This window comes from Xyrauchen texanus, chromosome 44 (assembly GCF_025860055.1).
Source record: "Xyrauchen texanus isolate HMW12.3.18 chromosome 44, RBS_HiC_50CHRs, whole genome shotgun sequence".
Lineage (NCBI taxonomy): Eukaryota > Metazoa > Chordata > Actinopteri > Cypriniformes > Catostomidae > Xyrauchen > Xyrauchen texanus.
The window spans coordinates 15,382,670-15,404,215 of NC_068319.1; the positions used below are offsets into that span (position 1 = coordinate 15,382,670).

The 21,546-nt window shown below is 37.3% G+C and overlaps 1 protein-coding gene and 1 pseudogene across 1 annotated transcript; both read right to left on the bottom strand.

Annotated features, from left to right (window-relative positions):
* Window positions 1–4,462: 4,462 nt before the first annotated feature.
* Window positions 4,463–6,410, bottom strand: LOC127636878 (leucine repeat adapter protein 25-like; annotated as a pseudogene).
* Window positions 6,411–8,450: 2,040 nt separating this feature from the next.
* Window positions 8,451–17,861, bottom strand: LOC127636875 (protein ZNRD2-like). Its single transcript, XM_052117659.1, has 4 exons — window positions 17,793–17,861; window positions 17,337–17,470; window positions 10,890–10,974; window positions 8,451–9,360 (listed from the first exon to the last, which is right to left on the bottom strand). The coding sequence occupies exons 1-4, from the start codon at window positions 17,806–17,808 to the stop codon at window positions 8,909–8,911; spliced, it is 687 nt and encodes a 228-aa protein (XP_051973619.1). The 5' UTR covers window positions 17,809–17,861; the 3' UTR covers window positions 8,451–8,908.
* Between the last annotated feature and the right edge of the window lie 3,685 nt (window positions 17,862–21,546).

Here is a 21,546-nt window from a genome sequence, read left to right on the forward strand (position 1 = left end):
TTTGATTTGAGAGTTGTTGAAAACATTTACAGTCCAATTTAAGATTCTGAAATATCATGTAAAACATAGCGGACAGTCTTGAGTTGCTGAGAAACAGTAATTTGTGGTCATGAGTCTGAGTTTCCAAACCTGACCCCTCCCTCTTCCATGCACATCACAGGCTGAGTTTGTATCCGGGTAAGACATGAGCTCACACGGAACACATGCTTACTCACTGGGTGGAACAAGGAATGTCTCATTCTTATGAAGATGTGCCACCCCACTTTAGGGTACAGGGCATAAACAAATCAAGGGCCTCATTTATAAAGCACACAGATAGTGAAAAAGATAGAGATGACAGTCTTTGACATACTCTATTTAATTCAACCACATAATTCAGGCTCCAGAAATGTGCTGTCTTCCAAACTCTTATAAATTCACTTTAGGATGGGAATACATTAGGTATGACATCATTATTGAAGAGAATTGGGGTGCTTTACACAAAGTATAAATCTAATCTGGAATCTAACCAATTTGTAGTTGGAATACACACAGAAAAATACAAGCTATAGCTCATTTATGCAATTATTTGCAAAAGCAATCATAATATTTATGCCTTTAACATTTATTAGAGGGCAGAAAAGTGCAAATTTTTCTTTTTAATGAGATAGAAAAGATAACAACGTATAGCAAAGTCCTTTGGTTTGCATTTGCTTGAGAGTTGCAATATCTTGTACATCTGTGTTTTTCTTTATAGAGGCATGGGAGAACTTTCTAGATGAATGGTATTTGATGTAAACTGACCTCTTAGTCATTCTACTATCAGATCACTCCGTCATACCAAATATGTCACCGTGTGAGAGAAATGGTCTCCCTGAAGACAGGGTTTTCCACTTCACTTGAGCCTACAATACTGGTAGTAATTTGTTTGTGAACAAATCAGTCTTTTAAGTAAATGAATCATTCTCTTTCACTTACATTGTTTTGGTCATGAACAAATCAGTTGGATCAATGATTCAATGACTCATATAATATTGCTTCTGAAAGAATCTTTTAAGTAAACGAAATGTTCTCGTTCACTTCCATTGTTTCCATCGTGAATAATTCAGTTAAATAAATGATACAATGATAAAATCTAGTTATTGAATAAATCTTTTAAGTCAACATATAGTTCTCCTTCACTTCAATTGTTTCAGTTGTGAATGAATCAGAATCAATTCGGTTGCATTACTGGCTAATTCAATGTGCGCAAGCGTAGAGTGCATGCCTCTTCATGGTTTGACGACAAAAGCAGAGAATAACTAGATTATTTCAAATCTCGTGTGAATGCTGGTTTCTTGCTTTGTGTGATTTTTTTTTTTTTTTTTCATTTTTTTTTCAATTAACATTTTTTATTGATTCATCTGAATTCCATACCCTTAAAATAATTTGCCTGCCAACCATAATGCTGGTGAGAACCCCATTTTTTTTGTGTTTATCTCACAAATGTATGACCTCCCATTCCCCAAAATACAGAGTTTGGGGCAAAATAAATTTGAGTGCCCAAAACGTCACACATAAAACTCTTAATCTTCAACCAAAATTCTTGGATCTTGACACACCCCCAATAAACATGGGTTGTGTCTTCATCTTCTGATTGGCATCACCAGCAGGTGGGTGTGTCTTTACGACCAAGCCTATACAATCTAGAGGGGGTCCAATAGAATCAATGTAAAATCTTGAATTGCATAAGGAGAACCCTTGCATCTCTAGATGTAGACTTTACTTTTTTAATCCTAGCCCACACTCCCTACTCCAATACCAAGTTTAAATCTGTCTCCCATTATCTCTTGATAGAAGTAAAAGCTCCATCCCCCAAACTCTGAATTAACAGGGAGTAATACACTGATGCCTCATGACCTTTTCCAAAAGCAGTAATCACCTCTCCCAGAGTATCTGCCACTTTAGGGGGGTGTATGCTTCTCCCAAAACAGTGCAGAGCAGGTGGCGCAGCTGTAAATACCAAAAGAACTGAGATCTGGGAATCCTAAAATGTTGAACCAAATATTCAAAGGATCTCAACACTCTGCTCTCATATAGGTCACCTAGTGTAGTAACCCCCCTCACAATCCACTCTGACCAGCAGAAAGGGGACTTATTAATACATAATTTAGGGTTCAGCCATATGCTCGAGGCAACATTTAAATAAATGTCAGAATTAAACACTCTGGACACTTTTGTCCATATACCGAGTGTAAATGCGAGATAATGGGGTGTAACATAACTTCTCCGATTAGTTTGATAGAAACGCTTTGCAATGGCAAATTAGGGGCATTAGGCCATTCTAACATATCGAACACCTTTTTGCCGTCAAGTGCGATGGCAGCGACTGGAGTCTGATCATTCGCCTCTAACCACATGATCTTGATGAAATGCCTAATGTTATCAGAAGAGCTGTGGCCCTGAATAAACCCCACCTGATCTATATGTAGAGATGTCATAACTTTACTTAGTCGGTTAGCCAGAATTTTTGACAATATTTTTATGTCTAGCTGGATCAGGGAAATTGGATGATAACTCTTGGATCTTTGTCCTTTTTATGTATCAGGCTGATCTGGGCTTGTGTCATGGTTGGTGGAAGCTTTCCATTCTTTAATGATTCAGTATAGTCCTCTAACAAAAGTAGAGCCAATTCTGTAGCATAAGATCTAAAATATTCAGCGGCAAAGCCATTTGGTCCCGGAGCCTTGCCTGTAGGCAGGGCCTTTATTACCTCGTTAAGTTACTCCCAAGTTTATCTCAGAATCAAGAGAATTTTTTTTGCTCAGTGGTCAATTTAGGGAGTTATAATGGTTCCACAAAGTTTTTAATATCTTCATCAGTAGATGAAGATGTGGATCTATAAAGATCAAGATAGAATTCTTTAAAAGCATTATTAATATCAATGACCGAAGGTAAATATTTCACAACCAGCAGATTTCACTGAGGGAATGGTAGAAAAAGACACTCTCTGCTTTACATATCTAGCCAAAAGCTTCCCTGCTTTGTCCCCCTACTCAAAGTATGACTGTCTTGACCTGAATAACCAAAACTCCAACTTCCATGACAAAATAGTATTATATCTCTGTTTCAGTCGGGTCAATTTTCTGAGGCCATCAGATGACATTCGGCGCTTCAGCTCTGCCTCAGCAGTTTTAATATTCCCTTCCAACTCCATGAGTTTTTGTGCTTTGGATTTTTTGGTGAATGAGACATACTGTATGATCCAGCTCCTAAGAATCGCCATAAGTGCCTACCAAGCCACACCCACAGAGGGCCAGTTGGTCTCCATATAAACACTGATTTCAGCCTTTAGCATCTTTTTTAGATTTTGCAAAAGGGATACATTAATGCGCCAGCTATATGATTTATTTTTCTCCATATGTGGCAACACATCTAAAACTCACCAGGGCGTGATCTGAGACTAAGATGTTTCCAATTGAGCAGTCAACAACATGTGAAAAGAGGGATTTAGATATAAAAAAAATCTAATCTAGAATAAGTTTTATGGACTGTTGAAATAATGTATAATACCTACCGGATGGGTCCAAATATTTATAAGATCAAGATTTTTGCACATCCTGTGAAGTGTCAATGTTGCTCTATGATCAAGGACTGATTCCATCAAAATATTTATTTCCTTACAATTTTATATCATGAGGGGTGCCAGTGGCTTGCATCATCCCTTCAAGATCTATAAAAAAGACCTGATCATCAGCGTTAGGTGCATAAATATTATATTAATATACAATTTTTAAAGACTTGACTCACTGGGACTAATTAAAATCCCCAACATTAGAAAACCCTATAATCTCCACTGGAAACCCCTGGCCTACAGCAGCAGACAGAAATGTTTAATAACTCTGCTTTTTTTTTAGCAGGCACACTCTGACAGCAGCTGCAGTCAAATCTTGACCTCTCTGAATAGCAGTGATCTCAGTTTAGACATTGTGGTTCATCCACCTGTCAAACTCAACAAAAAATTCATAACTAAGGTTATTTAGTTACTATTTATAAACACTGACATGTCTCTGAAAATGTCTATTAACCTTTTATGTAATAATTAATTACAACTATTATATGATTTAATAAAACCATAAATTAATACTTTGGATAGTTGTTAATATAGACTGGATGACATTATAAATACAAAGCTGCATTTACATTTAAATGGAAATCACAGGGTATCACCTCAAAAAGCCATGCAGTAACGGTTACTGTAATTATATTAGCAATGTGAACATATATCTTAAATAATGCCTGGCCTGTGTCTGAGCCTGTTCCTCCCCTCCCTCCTCAGGGCGAAAGAAGCTAGGAGTATTGCCTAATAAGCACATGAGTTACTGTATTGGGATGATTTGTTTATGCTTCTGGCATAACGGGAGAATGGTTCTTTTCCAAAAGGAACAAGCCTAAATCCAAACACACAATTATTATTATTTTTTTTTTATTCAGATGGCATGTGTCTGGTATGAACATTAAAATAGAAGAATCTGACAACCTTACATGGCACATATAGTACTGACATAATGAGAGATTATTTGTCTTTTCCCATAAAACTGATATTCTAGAAGCAGCTCAAAACACCACTTTCCCACTAATAAGGGTGGAAAAAAATGCCACGTAATGGTTGATGTAATCATATCTGCACTAGACAGTTTTTTTTTAATGACTGGTCTTGTTGTAATAAAAAAAGTTGCAGTTGTTAAAAAATATAACAACATAACATTTAGTTGAGCTATGTTTTATTACGTTTTCATTTTCTAAAAAAGGACTACATTCAGTGTTTAACTTACTAATGAAATACAGATCTGGTATAAAATAATCTTTTATAATAAAATAAACGGTATATAAAAATGCAGGTAGTGATAAAGAAAATAGACAAGTGATGATTCACACATTTGGTACAATAAAGTGGAATTTTTACTTGATACAATACGAGAAAATTATGTAAGGCAAGTCTTTAATACTGTTCTTGAGATCAGCGTTGAATGAAACATGAATACACTCATTACCTTGTGTAGGAAAAAAACTTAAAACCCTAGACCGTTTCTGGCCATAACATCATGTTTTATTTTATAGGCAGTAAAAAAAAAAACACTGGAGCTGTGTCTGTCATATTGTATATAGATGAGGATAACAATAGAGAATACACATAACATGGTTCATTTAAATGGAGAGGTGGAAAGAGTCTTTGATCCACTGGTCCCGGGAATTCTGAATAGGCTGAGGAAGGGATAATATTGGCTCCCCACTTTCCTCTTCGTCTTCCTCTTCTTCATCTTCAGAGTAGCCATTTTCAGTGTTAAAGGAGCTCTCACACAAGAAGAGGAAATGTCTTGGAAAGCTCCTTTATATTCCTGTATGGATTCATATAGAGACCACAACTGGCACAACAAGGACATGTCCAACTGTCTGAGTCCTACCTACAAAAGACACAATATTATATATATGTACAGTATATATATATATATATATATATATATATATATATATATATATATATATAAAACGGTCTATGTATGCACACAGACTATACTGTACCGAATAAAGATACACACATTATATGGTGAAGTACACCTATAGAGGCGTTGTCCCATATGAGTCCTGCGGTTCCCATAGGCTACTCACCATCTCTTTGCGCAGCATGGCCAGCGCTGCGTCAAGACTTGCGGGCTTACTGCGTCCAAAAGTATCGCTCACTCTGGACTTGCTGATGTCTGCCTGGATGCGCGTCCTCTTGCTGTAGACTTTCTCAATGTCCCTCCAGGACCCTCCGCTGGAGTTCAGGATGCCAGTCAATCCTTTGGGTAACGGTGGCAAACCTTCAATAGAGCACACACTTCCAACCGGACAATCCGGTGGATTGGACTGACACCCGTTCATCTCCGATTTGAGTGTTTTTCCACTTCAAACTAGTAACGTATTCTGTCTTTACAGCAAGAAATGTCCAGGCCTAGTGTTGTTAGTTTTTCATTTGTTTACAACTCTATCAAAACAAATCAACTTAATTGAAGTAGGCTATACTGTCTTTGTATAGAAAAGATATAATATAGGTGACCATACCCGGTTGACCCTATAACTGAAGGCAACTGTCACTTCCGAAAACACGTTTCCGGGGAAACCGCTTACGAAACACAAAAGTCCAGTTCGGTGGTTTAACAATTATTATTAGTCGCTAGTTGACTCCGTAGACAAATATATTTCTCTCTAGTAAGTCCTCGGAGGCTGTTCTTACGCATTTTAATTTTCGTAAAGCAGCGCATGTATCGAATACACGAGATAAAACAATATATTCGCACTTTGATACAAGCAAAACTGGCCAGTGAGAACTGGTCAAGAGATCAAAGCGTCCCGCTTTGTTTTCGTTCAACGTTTTCTTTTGTCTTGTACAGCTTAACCTCGCCCACTGTTTCTCTCCACCCAGTGCACCGTTTGGCCACAACGAGGTGCTGTTTATCACACTGTTACTTGCATTCACTTGTGATGTATGTTGGACTGAGATACTTTTCTAAAAATATTTGTTTATGTTCAGTAGACGAATGAAAGTCATTCAAATCTGGGATTGCATGAGTGTGAGTAAATGACGAGATAGTTCGCTCATAATTGAAAATTATCTCTTTAACATGATTTAAGGTTTTTACTGGCATTAAATCATAATGACAACAAAGTTGTAATATTAGAAATAACTTTACGTAGATAAGCCAAGTGATTTTTCCCACAAAAAAAAACTTATTGACATCTGTGATATTCACAGTTTAAGTCAGAAGTTTACATATGATTGAAGTCATTAAAAACATTGAACCACTCCATAGATTTAATATTAGAAAACTACAGTTTTGGCAAGTCTTTTACGACATCTACTTTGTACATAACATGAGTAATTTTCCAGCATTTGTTTACAGACAGATTGTTTCACTTTTAATTAACAATCACAATTCCAGTGGGTCAGAAGTCCATATACACCAAGTTAACTGTTCCTTTAAGCAGCTTCAAAATTCCAGAAAATGATGTCAAGCCTTTAGACAATTAGCCAAGTAGCTTCTGATAGGAGGTGTACCTGTGGATGTATTTTAAGGCCTACTTTCAAACACAGTGCCTCTTTGCTTGACATCATTCGAAAATCAAAAGAAATCAGCCTAGACATCAGAAAACAATTTGTGGACCTCCACAAGTCTGGCACATCCTTGGGAGCAATTTCCAAATGCCTGAAGGTACCATGTTCATCTGTACAAACAATACAACACAAGTATAAACATCATGGGACCACGCAGCCATCACGCTCAGAAAGGAGACGCATTCTGTCTCCTAGAGAAGAACGTAGTTTGGTGCAAAAAGTGCAAATCAATCCCAGAACAACAGCAAAGGAACTTGTGAATATGCTGGAGGAAACAGGTAGACAAGTATCTATATCCACAGTAAAACGACTATATCGACATAACCTGAATGACTGCTCAGCAAGGAAGAAGCCACTGCTCCAAAACCACCATAAAATGTCAGACTACAGTTTACAGTGCAAATGAGGACAAAGATCTTACTTTTTGGGGAAATGTCCTCTGGTCTGATGAAACAAAAATTGAACTGTTTGGCCATAATGACCATCGTAATGTTTGGAGGAAAAAGGGTGAGGCCGAAGAACACCATCCCAACTGTGAGTCATGGGGGTGGCAGCATCATGTTGTGGGGGTGCTTTGCTGCAGGAGGGACTGGTGAGCTTCACAAAATAGATGGCTTCATGAGGAAGGAAAATTATGTGGATATATTGAAGCAAAATCTTTAGACATCAGCCAAGAAGTTAAAGATCGGTCGCAAATGGGTCTTCCAAATGGACAATGACCCCAAGCAATCCTCCAAAGTTGTGGCAAAATGGCATAAGGAAAACAAAGTCAAGGTATTGAAGTAGCCATCACAAAGTCCTGATTGCAATCGGATAAAAATGTTTGGGCAGAACTGAAAAAGCATGTGTGAGCAAGGAGGCCGACAAACCTGACTCAGTTACACCAGTTCTGTCTGGAGGAATGGGCAAACATTTAGTTTGACCCAAGTTAAACAATTTAAAGGCAATGCTGTCAAAAACTAACAAAGTGTATGCAAACTTCTGACCCACTGGAAGTATGATGAAAGTAATAAAAGCAGAAATAAATAATTCTCTCTACTATTATTCTGACATTTCACATTTTTAAAATAAAGTAGTGATCCTAACTGACCTAAGACAGGGAATGTTTTCTGACATTAAATGTCAGGAATTTTGAAAAACTGAGTTTAAATGTATTTGGCTAAGGTGTATGTAAACTTCTGACTTAAACTGTACATGCTTGTGGTTATAATTTTGAAACAGTGTATTTTAACTTTTATAAACTTCACGGTTTACCAGCAATTTGTATTTTTTACATTACATTTATTTTATTAATAAATTAATGCATATATTTTTTGTATATGTTATAATAAACATTATGCCACAAATGCAGTCAAATGAGCTTAACTACTATTATTGTATTGAATTGTATTTAATCTCTTACAATATTTTAATAATTTAACTTTGTTTTTCCTTTCCTTTTGTAATGCATTTTGCTGTGTGAAATACCTTAAAGGACACAAGAAAAATCACCTAATCCTTAACTTTGGTTTATGTGGAAAACATAATAATAATCTACTATCATCAAACTTATCAAAACTCTGATCAAATCAAGGAAATAGAAACCAGCCTTTGCAGCTCAAGCAATGCATTTCAACACACTACACAGACACATACTCAGCTGCTTTAAAACAAACATAAACAACACCAAATAAACCCTCTTTGAGTATGGTAGTAATATATATATATATATATAGTGCTGTCAGTATTTCCTTGTGTGTGTGTGTGTGTGTGTGTGTGTGTGTTTGCTGTTACAGCCCTGTCTGAAATTCAGTCTTATGGGAGCTGCAGTTCTTTCAGGCTGCGCAACGATTCAGCACAGCCTCTGATCAGATTGCAGAGCTGGAAACTGGCCTCTACTGACACCGAATGCTGGAGCTCCTGTGTGGCCCATCTGAGTTTGTGTAGCACTGCCTCCTCTGCGCTCGACAGAGCTGGGTGTTGGAGGAGGGTGTTCCCCAAAGACACTGGAGGATTTGCAGCCTGAAGAGGAGGGTTGGCTGGTGGCAGGAAATTTGAGTTGACAGTAGGGACAGAAAGAGGAGTGGGCTGTATTGTGGGAGGGGGACCTCTCAGTCCAGATGCAGCCCCCTCGCAGTGCTCTGGCCTGGGTTGGCCCGTGATGGCGAGAGGGGGGTCGCTGGACAAGGCTTCATTAGCTTCAGGGAGAGGCTGAGTTGCAAGTTGCTGCTCTCGTACTTGCGACAAGGCTGCTTGGGCATTTAAAGCTGAGAGAGAAATTGAACAGTTATCAGAAATATGCGAGGCTACATCCTCTGAACTGAATCATTTTCAATTAATCAGTGTTAATCTCATCAATTAAATTACTAAAAGTGTTGGTTGACACTTTTTTTATTTTGCCACCAATAACGAAGACTAGACAAAAAAAACGCATTGACAATAATCAAACGGTTTTAATTAAAACATACGGTTGATGAAAATATGACGAGAAAAACTATTCACGACATTAAAGTGATAGTTCACCCAAAAATTTAAATTCTCTTCATCATTTACTCACCCTCACGCCATTCCAGATGTGTATGACTTTCTTTCTTCTGCTGAAAACAAATTAAGATTATTTCAGCTCTGTAGGTCCTCACAATGCAATTAAATGGGTGCCAGAATTTTAAAGATCCAAAAATCATATAAAGCCAGTCTAAAAGTAATCCACACGACTCCAGTGATTAAATATATATCTTCTGAAGTGATGCAATCACTTTGGGTGAGAAACAGATCACAATTTCAATCCTTTTTTACTATAAATATCCACTTCCATTTTCACTTTCAGAATGTGAATTTATAGTAAAAAAGGGCTTAAAAATGTATCTGTTTCTCAACCACACATATATTGCTTCTGAAGACATGAATTAAACCACTGGAGTCAAATGGATTACATTTGTGCTGCCTTTATGTGGAGCTTGAAAGGTCTGGTCACCATTCACTTGCATTGTATCTACAAAGCTGAAACATTCTTCTAAAAATGTTGTTTATGTTCAGCAGAAGAACGTCATACACATCTGGGCTGCATGAGTGTGAGTGAACCCTATTCCTTTAACAAAGAACTAAATCTTTTTTTTTTTTATATAGAAAGAAAAATCCAGAAAAAATTGATTGAAACAATTCAGTCATAGTATGTTGGGGATTGAACTGAACACCTGTATAATGAACTTTACTAAGGGGTTAATAACCTCACTCAAACGCATCCTATTTTTGTGAGATTAATCATATATATCCACAACATAAACATAATATTACAACTTGTATCTCTACATACATGAGGCAAACGAAGAGGTGAACTTTAACTTATTAACGCACAAATCAGAACGCATAACTTGAAAAAAAAAAAAAAAAAACTACACATAACATAATATACTAAACTGTCTAACTGCTAAAAACTAGCAAATACTCCAGTATATTCATTATGTGTTACTTTAGGAGCTCAGGATTTCAGGACTTTAATCTTTAATATGTTTGATACATGTTTCAATAATTGTTAGTATATACAGTTTTCAAAATATTTGAATATTTGGTTAATATTTGGTCTTTTAACATTTTGCACATTATCGTCAACTAAAATGTTATTTTTGTCTACCAAAATGATATGCATTTTTTAGTCAGATTAAACTTGACAAAGATTGATGAATATGCCATGACGAAATTTTGACTAAATGAAAAGACAAAAAATATCCCTAAAAATAACAGTGTAAAAATGAACACTGTTTACAATTACAATTCATGAAGCTGAAGATGCCCATACCTGGGTTGTCCTTGTCAATATCTGAATCCAGCTCTTGACAAGCAACACAGTAATTTTTCTTCTGCTTATCTTGTAACAGAAATGTCTGCAAAAACATAGGACAATTAGGCTGTGTTCACACTGCAGGCAAAATCAGATTCTTTCTTAAATCTGACTTTTTAGACAGGCTGTTCAAACTGCAAGTAATATGTGGCCATATCTGATTTGATCTGCAGTCACTTTTGCTAGCATGTCCACATTAGTTGTCATAGTAACAATGCAACCTTTACTGAGAGTTTAGCCATGGATGTTTTGTGATTGCTTATGTTGTTCATGAGGGCAGTTTCAAAATATGAACGCATTAATCACAGAAAAGTTTTATTTCTTCGATTTTTTCCCTTTTCTCCCCAATTTGGAATTCCCAATGCACTCCAAGTCTTCGTGGTGGTGTAGTGACTCGCTTCAATCTGTGTGGCGGAGGACAAATCTCAGTTGCCTCTGTCAACCTGCGCTTTTTTAAAGATCCAAAAATCATATAAAGCCAGTCTAAAAGTAATCCACACGACTCCAGTGATTAAATATATATCTTCTGAAGTGATGCAATCACTTTGGGTGAGAAACAGATCACAATTTCAATCCTTTTTTACTATAAATATCCACTTCCATTTTCACTTTCAGAATGTGAATTTATAGTAAAAAAGGGCTTAAAAATGTATCTGTTTCTCAACCACACATATATTGCTTCTGAAGACATGAATTAAACCACTGGAGTCAAATGGATTACATTTGTGCTGCCTTTATGTGGAGCTTGAAAGGTCTGGTCATGCAAATCATGCAAATAATTAGCATAGCAAGATTAGAGTTTAGTATTTTGTATTTCACTTCTGCTTTATTGACATCATGCACGTGAGCTGAAATGGACTCCTAGATTCTGCAAAACCTGCTGATCCACATGATCCCAGCATGATTTCAGAATGTTCCAAATAGCCTCTTGTGTGCTTCAATGGAATTCAGCAGAAGGAATGTGACCTTTTGTACAAAGTAAAGGAAAAGTTTATCCAAAAATGAAAATTAATAATTTACTCACCCTCATGCCATCCCAGATGTGTATGACTGACTTTCTTCTGCTAAACATAAAGTATTGAATATTCAGCTCTGAAAGTCCAAAAAATGTAAGTAAAAATGCATTTGAAGGCAGCATAAAAGTAATCCATACAACTCTAGTGGTTAAATCCATATCTTTAGAAATGATAAGGAGTGGTGTGGGTGAGAATTTTTTACTATAAATTCTCCTCCCTGCCCAGTAGGTGGCAATATGCACTGTTACATCCCTCTAAGATTTGGTGTGAAGTTAGGTGTTCTGTATGTTTTGCTCTCTTTCTCTCAGTAGGTTTGAATTAAGTCCATGTGATTTGTACTCTCAAATCAATTAGCTCGCAGTTTAAAAGGCAGCGTAAACAGAATGTTGGTGAGCACATTCTCGAGTGGATCTGCAAAAACTCTAGGACAGTGTGTGAGAGCTCCTGGATTCTCCTCCCCTTTCGCCAGACCAATCTGTGTTTTGTCTCCTGTCCATTTGTTTTTTGGCTTTGCTGTTGAGTTATGTGACTCGTAAGTTTATTGAGTTTGGAGAGTGAGAGTGGCCTGCCATTTTTGTTCATCTTAAGTTTGTATTTGTTTATGAAGCATGCATAAATGGATTTTTGTTTTCATACGCTGGGTAACTTATTTTGAAGTTTTGTTTTAAGCAGTTCCGTTTATTATTTTGACCTTTGGTCATTCTGAAGATTTTTCCAATTTTCTTATTTACTTAATAAACATTATTATAATATTACAATTTCGTGATTATTGTTATTGTTCTTTTTGGTCTTGACGGTTGGGATGGCAATCCACACGCACAATACGTATTACACCACAACCATTGGCTGAGGAACGGAATATGCACAAAGAACGTGAATTCTAGGGCTGCCCCCTAATAGTCGACCAAACATTAGTCGATGAGCAGAGTCTTGGTCAGTTGGTCGTGAACAAAAAAAACCCCACAGGAAACTGACGAACGTTAGTCGATTACCTCATAGTACCACTGGTTGGACGTTAGGTGGTACTATGGGGTAATTTTTGTTAAGCAGGGTTAGGGTTAAGCCTACACAATAAAGCAAGACACCTTGATTTCAAACTTTGAACTTTATTTTTTATTTTAACAAAAAATTCAAATGAAAGTGCAATTAAAATGTGTGTTGTTCAAATTTTTTGAACATCTCTTTGGAAACTAACATACTTCATCTGTGCATTCTCTACCGGTCGGGTATTTCATTGTGCGTATATATATATATATATATATATATATATATATATATGTAATTGGATATTGTGATATATATATATATATATATCACAATATCCAATTACATCGACAAGCCCTGGGCTGAGGGATCGGTGAATATTTAGCTTTAGAGATTTTGCATTGAAAATGTAATTAATTTATTTAAAAAGTGACAAATTAAATCAAATACATTTCTAAATTCATATTGCACTACAAACAAAATGAAAAAGCAGTTAAAATAATGAAGTGATAAAAGAATGTATTATTTTATGTTTTAATCACAGATGTATAGGCTGCAGAGTTGGTCACAATAAACTGCTCTGTGGAAATAAAGCGAACCTAACTCAAAGCAGTTCCTGACTAGGGTTGCAATGGTATGAGATTTTCACGGTACGATAACGGTCTCAGAAAATATCACGGTATACATATATGGCCCTTAAAGGAGTGAAAACAAAGTTTTTTTTTTTTTTTGGTTGAGCACTTTATTTTAATTGAAATTGAAACCACTTATTAAAATTGATATATAAAAAGTCTCTCTTTTGAAAATAAATATAAAAAATAAGAAAGCTAACAGAATTATAATAATAAACTGAATTATAAACATGATAAAAATAGCATGTAACTATAAAGTGTTATATAAATAAAGCATGTTAGTTTATACAAAAAAATAAGTATTTGAACACCCTGCTATTTTGCAAGTTCTCCCACTTGGAAATCATGGAGGGGTCTGAAATTGTCATCGTAGGAGCATGTCCACTGTGAGAGACATAATCTAAAAAAAAATCCAGAAATCACAATGTATGATTTTTTAACTATTTATTTGTATGATACAGCTGCAAATAAGTATTTGAACACCTGTCTATCAGCTAGAATTCTGACCCTCAAAGACCTGTTAGTCTGCCTTTAAAATGTCCACCTCCACTCCATTTATTATCCTAAATTAGATGCACCTGTTTGAGGTCGTTAGCTGCATAAAGACACCTGTCCACCCCATACAATCAGTAAGAATCCAACTACTAACATGGCCAAGACCAAAGAGCTGTCCAAAGACACGAGACAAAATTGTACACCTCCACAAGGCTGGAAAGGGCTACGGGGAAATTGCCAAGCAGCTTGGTGAAAAAAGGTCCACTGTTGGAGCAATCATTAGAAAATGGAAGAAGCTAAACATGACTGTCAATCTCCCTCGGACTGGGGCTCCATGCAAGATCTCACCTCGTGGGGTCTCAATGATCCTAAGAAAGGTGAGAAATCAGCCCAGAACTACACGGGAGGAGCTGGTCAATGACCTGAAAAGAGCTGGACCACCGTTTCCAAGGTTAATGTTGGTAATACACTAAGACGTCATGGTTTGAAATCATGCATGGCACGGAAGGTTCCCCTGCTTAAACCAGCACATGTCAAGGCCCGTCTAAAGTTTGCCAATGACCATTTGGATGATCCAGAGGAGTCATGGGAGAAAGTCATGTGGTCAGATGAGACCAAAATAGAACTTTTTGGTCATAATTCCACTAACCGTGTTTGGAGGAAGAAGAATGATGAGTACCATCCCAAGAACACCATCCCTACTGTGAAGCATGGGGGTGGTAGCATCATGCTTTGTGGGTGTTTTTCTGCACATGGGACAGGGTGACTGCACTGTATTAAGGAGAGGATGACCGGGGCCATGTATTGCGAGATTTTGGGGAACAACCTCCTTCCCTCAGTTAGAGCATTGAAGATGGGTCGAGGCTGGGTCTTCCAACATGACAATGACCCGAAGCACACAGACAGGATCACCAAGGAGTGGCTCTGTAAGAAGCATATCAAGGTTCTGGCGTGGCCTAGCCAGTCTCCAGACCTAAACCCAATAGAGAATCTTTGGAGGGAGCTCAAACTCCGTGTTTCTCAGCGACAGCCCAGAAACCTTACTGATCTAGAGAAGATCTGTGTGGAGGAGTGGGCCAAAATCCCTCCTGCAGTGTGTGCAAACCTGGTGAAAAACTACAGGAAACGTTTGACCTCTGTAATTGCAAACAAAGGCTACTGTACCAAATATTAACATTGATTTTTCTCAGGTGTTCAAATACTTATTTGCAGCTGTATCATACAAATAAATAGTTAAAAAATCATACATTGTGATTTCTGGATTTTTTTTTTTAGATTATGTCTCTCACAGTGGACATGCACCTACGATGACAATTTCAGACCCCTCCATGATTTCGAAGTGGGAGAACTTGCAAAATAGCAGGGTGTTCAAATACTTATTTTCCTCACTGTATGTTAAATTAACTACTAAATGAAAAATAACAGCTGTGTGAGCTTTTAAATTAATGTCCGATGACTATTAATAATTTACATATACTGTAGACGGCTCCTGTCTGTACCTTTAACTCGGTGCTTCTCAACTGGTTTTGCTTCAGGACAGATTTTACATTGGAAATCAAGCGGTGACCCACCGTAGTAAAAACGTAACCTGTATTTAATGTATCCTGGGTCGCATTTCCATTTATATTGCATAGTTTTGATCATGATTTTCAAGTACAAGGACATGTGTCAAGTTACATTATTTGTGTTGTTGAGTGACAGGAAGTTTTCATTTTTTACAAATTTAAGAGCATATTTACTTATATGAGCCCATTATTATCCTGTTGTTTCATGATTTCAAACATAACATACATATCACACAGGAGGAAAGGCTCCTCATTACCATTGTTAGGTCAGTCACATCTTGAAAAATGCCACTGTTGATATAAAATGAGGTCTAATAGATTCTACATTTAGATTATTCAATAAGAAACAATACAATTTTGTCAAAATATAACAGTTACTTTTGCTCAAGTAAAATCGTGAAACAATTTTGTAAAGGTGATGATGCATAATGAAAAAATTATTAGCGCATAGCACAGTGTTGCCCTTTTCCTCCTCAGTGCTGTGTGGCATGTCAGGGCTGCCTACTGTTTGAGAGGTTTGACTTGACTTCCTCCATAATGCTTTAAACTAGAAGTCTCACTAGAATTGAAATTGGTTTTGAGGTCTGCGCTCCGCAATATCGAGGGAAAGCCGGTTGATGCACGCACACGCCAGAGATCAGATCATGATCACAAACTGGTTCCGTTACACTCGTGCAAATTGCAGATGAGAAGCCTTTAGCTGATTGCAAGATTATCAGTAAATCTGCCTCGGCAGGTAAATACTCGGATCACTTGGGCGGCCGCCGAAATATCTTCAATGGGAGAACCATGGCATTTTTCTTTCCATGCTATCTGCGACCCAGTCCGAATTTACCTGCGACCCACCAGTTGAGAAACACTGCTTTAACTCTCACACACACACACACACACACACACACACACACACACTTATTTCAGACCCCCCACCTCGCTTCTCTCTGACATTTTCTCCGCTGCATGTGTGTGTGTCACAAGCTGATGAGACTGACAGGCAGACGAGGAGGAAAGGAGATGAATTTTTTTTCTCAATACCATAGATAAGCAAATGTACATGGTATGATAACAGTCAATTTTCATACTGTGAAACCAGTATACCGCTGCAACCCTACTCCTGAGCTGAGATGTCTGAGGTCATTTGCAGCATTCATAGACGATACTGTTCTTGAAAAAAACATCAGCCTTGGAACTCGAACCATTTTCTGATGCCCCCAACATATATATTTAAGTATTATATTAATACTAGACTAAACTTGTTGCCTAATAGCTTAAATGAACGACTACTAGTCGACTAGGAATTCACTAAGAATGTGAAAGTAAAAGTTATAGTAAAACAAAGGGCATATATATCAATCTGTTCCTCACCCACACTTATCTCACTTCTGATAAACCACTGGAGTCTTTTCGGAGACTTTTATGCTGCATTTATGTGCTTTTTGTAGCTTCACAGTTCTGGCCACTATTTACTTGCATTGTATGAACCCACAGAGCTGAAATATTTTTCTAAAAATCTTTATTTGTGTTCTATAGAAGATCTGGGATGGCATGAGGGTGAGTAAATTATGAGAGAGTATTCACTTTTGGGTAACTAACGTGGTTAATTGCTCAATGTGTTTAAGTCAATACACTTCAATTAAAGGCTATGACATGTATATTTTCACTGATAAAATACTATTTAATGATGTGCCTGGTGAATAAAACATGTTTGCCTCTCACCCCACACAACTCACAGCATTCCCCCGGCATCATAAATCCTTTCAGCACATAGTCTCCCACCAGCTTGTTGATCTTATCCTGACGCTCTAGTCGGGCCAGAATCACCTTCATCTCCACCTCGGAGTCCTTATCATCTAAGATTCATCACAGGAGAAAGAGTGGCCATGTGTCTGTTATTGATATACACTGTACTTCGTGGTGGCTTGTAGGAGTGTATATGGAGCTTTCTGTCAGGTATGCGACTTTAGGTTGTCACTAGTAGCCAGTAATTGTCTTTTATTCTTAAGAGCCACACATCACTGAAGCGCTAACCTGCTAGCGGGTAATTTCAGCGGGACTGCACTTGTCAGTGCTTCAGCAGCACTTAAGTAACGGTCATAACGATACTTTATTTATAGTCATAGTTCGGGAGTTCTAAAACAAAATAAGCCACAAATGAGTTTATTCACACTGTACCTGCGTTTAGGGCCATGCTTTCCTCATCAGCTGCCTCACAACACAGATAACCTTTCCTCCTCGAACCTGCGTGTGTGAAGTGCTGTGAAAACTGATCGGCGCCACCTAGCGAGCTGAATGTATTTAATGTAGTTCTGTTTCCGTCTTGCTTTGTCATTTCTAAACATTTCTTTTGAATACTAATATATAAATAATAATAACATATCCATTCAGAAGATATGGATTTAACCACCGGAGTCTTATGGATTACTATTATGCTGCCTTTATATGCTTTTAAACTCTGCTGCTAGAATCTTGACTAGGACCAGTCCAGGACAAGTGATCACATCACTCCTATCTTGGAGTCCTTGCACTGTCTCCCTGTCAAGTTTCATTGGACTTTAAAATAATCATGTTTACCTACAAGGCTTTGCATGGTTTGGCCCCTCAATACTTGTCTGAACTTTTAACCCCTACACTCCAATGCGTGATCTCCGCTCCTCCGAATCTGTTTTTTTAACTGTTCCTCCTACTCATCTATGTTATGAGGGGCCTTCTCTTATTTTGCTCCAAAACTGTGGAACTCTCTTCCCTCTGAGGTTAGACATGCTGAATCTTTTAACTTCTCTTAAAGCTCACTTTCTTTTAGGGTTACGTTTCTGTGATTGTTATTGTATTCCTCTTAAACTGTTCTGATTCTTTTTTGTATTTCAATGTATTTTTATTTTTCTATTGTAAAGCACTTTGAGATGCAACTTTTGAAGGCACTATAGAAAATAAAGATATTTAGAAAATCGCACTCTTAATTTGAATTGGTCAAATGTTATGTGTCAAACAATATGATTATAAAAAAAAACATGTTTCAACTTTATTATCATAATCTCATTTCAGTATCCACCACATGTTTAATTACTGCCAATTTAAAGGTTTTTAATGTCAAACTACAAAAAAAAAAAACACTACAGATTTTATCATAAAGATATAACACCAACATTTAATCAATATTAATTTGGCTTCTAAAAGGATCGGGTCAGTGCCACTACAGCTGCTTTTGATTTCACTCGTCCGGTCCCGCAGGCTCCAACACAGTCTCCTCTCCAATCATGCTGTCCTCTCTCCAGTTTTCATGCCACAATGTGCTGAGCCAGCGCAGACTCTTCCCAGTTCTCTTGGAGCTGCAGCATGAGGTATCCTGCTGAAATAATGTCGGCTGCTGCCACTCGCACATGGCTCAATTGCAAAGCTGAGGTCACAAATACATCTACAGCTTATATATCATACAAAATGATGAGATTCAGGGAAAAATCCATTTGTAACTAAGTTTTACATACATACAGGTACATCTTAAAAAAGAGTCCTATAACCAAAGCAAATCACTGACTTTCTGGTGCTAACTGAATACTGAGGGACATTTACTGAAGTCTACATGCTACTCAAAGGAGAAATTATGCATCTGCTGGTTATATTTATAGAATGAAGCAGTTGAAGTACCTTATCTGGAACAGTGCTGCTTAACCATTTAAGCTTGGATGGGCCTGCCGGCAGAATGATCAATCCAGTCAAATACAGTCTTGACCAACACAAAATAGGTATAGTTTTAAGCTATAAACAAATTTTTAGGTATAGCATGTTGGCATTATGACTAAAATTTAACAAGTGGTTTGAAATTTGTACACAAATCAGAAGTGATCTATTTTGATAATTAATACATTTATTTTAATGTGGACATAACACAGACTTTTTATTATTATTATTATTCTCCCCTTTTCTCCACAATTTGGAATGCCCAATTCCCAATTCCTCGTGGTGGCGTAATGACTTGCCTCAATCCGGGTGACGGAGGATGAATCTCAGTTACCTCCATGTCTGAGACCGTCAATCCGTACAATTTATCACGTGGCTTGTTGAGCATGTTAATGCGGAGACCTAGTGCATGTGGAGGCTTCATGCTATTCTCCGCGGCAGTCTTTCTTGTCTCCATGTAAATCTAGATTCATGTGTACCTCCATAACCTCTGATGATGCCTTTATTTATTTATTTCCAAAGGCGATGTTTCATAAGCCATGCTGAATGTGAGATCTGCATTTCTGTTTACTATGCACCGCTAAGAAATTAAGAATGCTCTCTGACAAGAATGGAGAGTAAAATGCGTTTATTATTTTGCCAAAATGAAACAAGATGCAGTTTTGGTGCAAAGAAAGTTGAAGCATAATTTCTTCTCTCTTCTGGTTGTGTCAAATTGGAGGCGTTTCAAGACGGCACCCAGGACTGTCCGTGTCAGTGCCTGACAACAGTGTGTGATTGGCAAACAATGGCAAAATTTGATAAACGTTAAAACTATATGTAAATCTATAACGGTAAAACTATAGAGTTTATGAAAATCATAATTAATGATAGAAATATGTTGACATTTATTGCCAGGCTGTAATATAATGCAGCATTATGTAGAATTTTTTAGCTAAAATAGCTGGAAGTGGCTTATACCGGAGTTGATGAAGGTTGATAATGGTGACGCCCTAGTTTCGCTGAATAATAAGGTGGATAAGCCTTTAATTTGGGGCATTCCACTCTTTAAAACACCCTCAGAGCTAAAAAGGTTAATGAATCAAAGGGACACGTGAAAAGCTATTTGAAGTTATACTGTGCCTCTTGAATGCTCACCCTGACACCCATAAAGTGATCCTTGAGTCCGATCCATGAATGCAGGAAAACAAAAGCCTGACTGCAGCAGAGAATGGCACTTACGTCCAATTTGGAGGTATGGCAAAGAACCAACAAGTACAATTAACCAGATAAACTCCAAAGCACAGAGAATGAAGCTGCTTCTCTCTGACGTACACTCACTGTCACCTCTTCACCCAGGAACTGGCTACACTTTCTGAATGTACAAAGAGGATAAAAATAATATACACATTATATACAGTAGTTCTTTGGATCTGCCAGCCAGTTGCAGTAATGACTTCGCAATAATAAATAATAATAGGCCAAGCTTAGAATTATTACTGAAAAGTGGTATTTGTTTAGCTCTAACAGAAGCTTGGAGGATTAGACATTGTAAGCTGCTTTAACTAGACAGCTTTTTGAAACATTAATTTACAGTATATACTGTATGCACTAATATTTAGTTAGTCATAAACCATTAAACATTTCCTTAAAGCAAATTAATATTGCATGAAAGGCAAAAAATAGACAACCAATTGCTGGGATTTTCTGATTGCTTAACTGCATTATGATATGAACATTTCAAAGAGTATCCAGCGTTTAAAAGTGCAGTTCCTATATTGATTGTTATTTCTTATACCTGATCTCTGTGGTTGGCAACTGTTCCTGTTTCTCAGTGAGTGGATGACACAGACAATATAGTCGTAAAAAGAGAATATTCCAGATGCTACAGAACCAAATGTTGAAGAATGGGGTTTGATGCCTTATCAGTGTTTCTTTAGCACTGTGAGTACCCCAAGCCCAGGACACAGCCATACAAGCCCCTAAAATGACCCCACATGTCACTCTCCATAGCCATATAATCCTGCATCCTTAACTACATTTTGTGCTAAGGTCTTTCCTGCTTGAAGATCCTTCACACTTGCTAATATGAACAAAGAAAGACAAGAAATTGAAGGTAACACAATAGCCACATTTTGCAACGTATAGGCAACATTATTCTTAAATAATAGATTTCTATACTAACAACTAAGCAATAGCAAAGTTTCTATCTAAAGGGATAAGCTAAGTTAAGCTCAATCAACAGCATTTTTGGGATAATATTGATTACCAC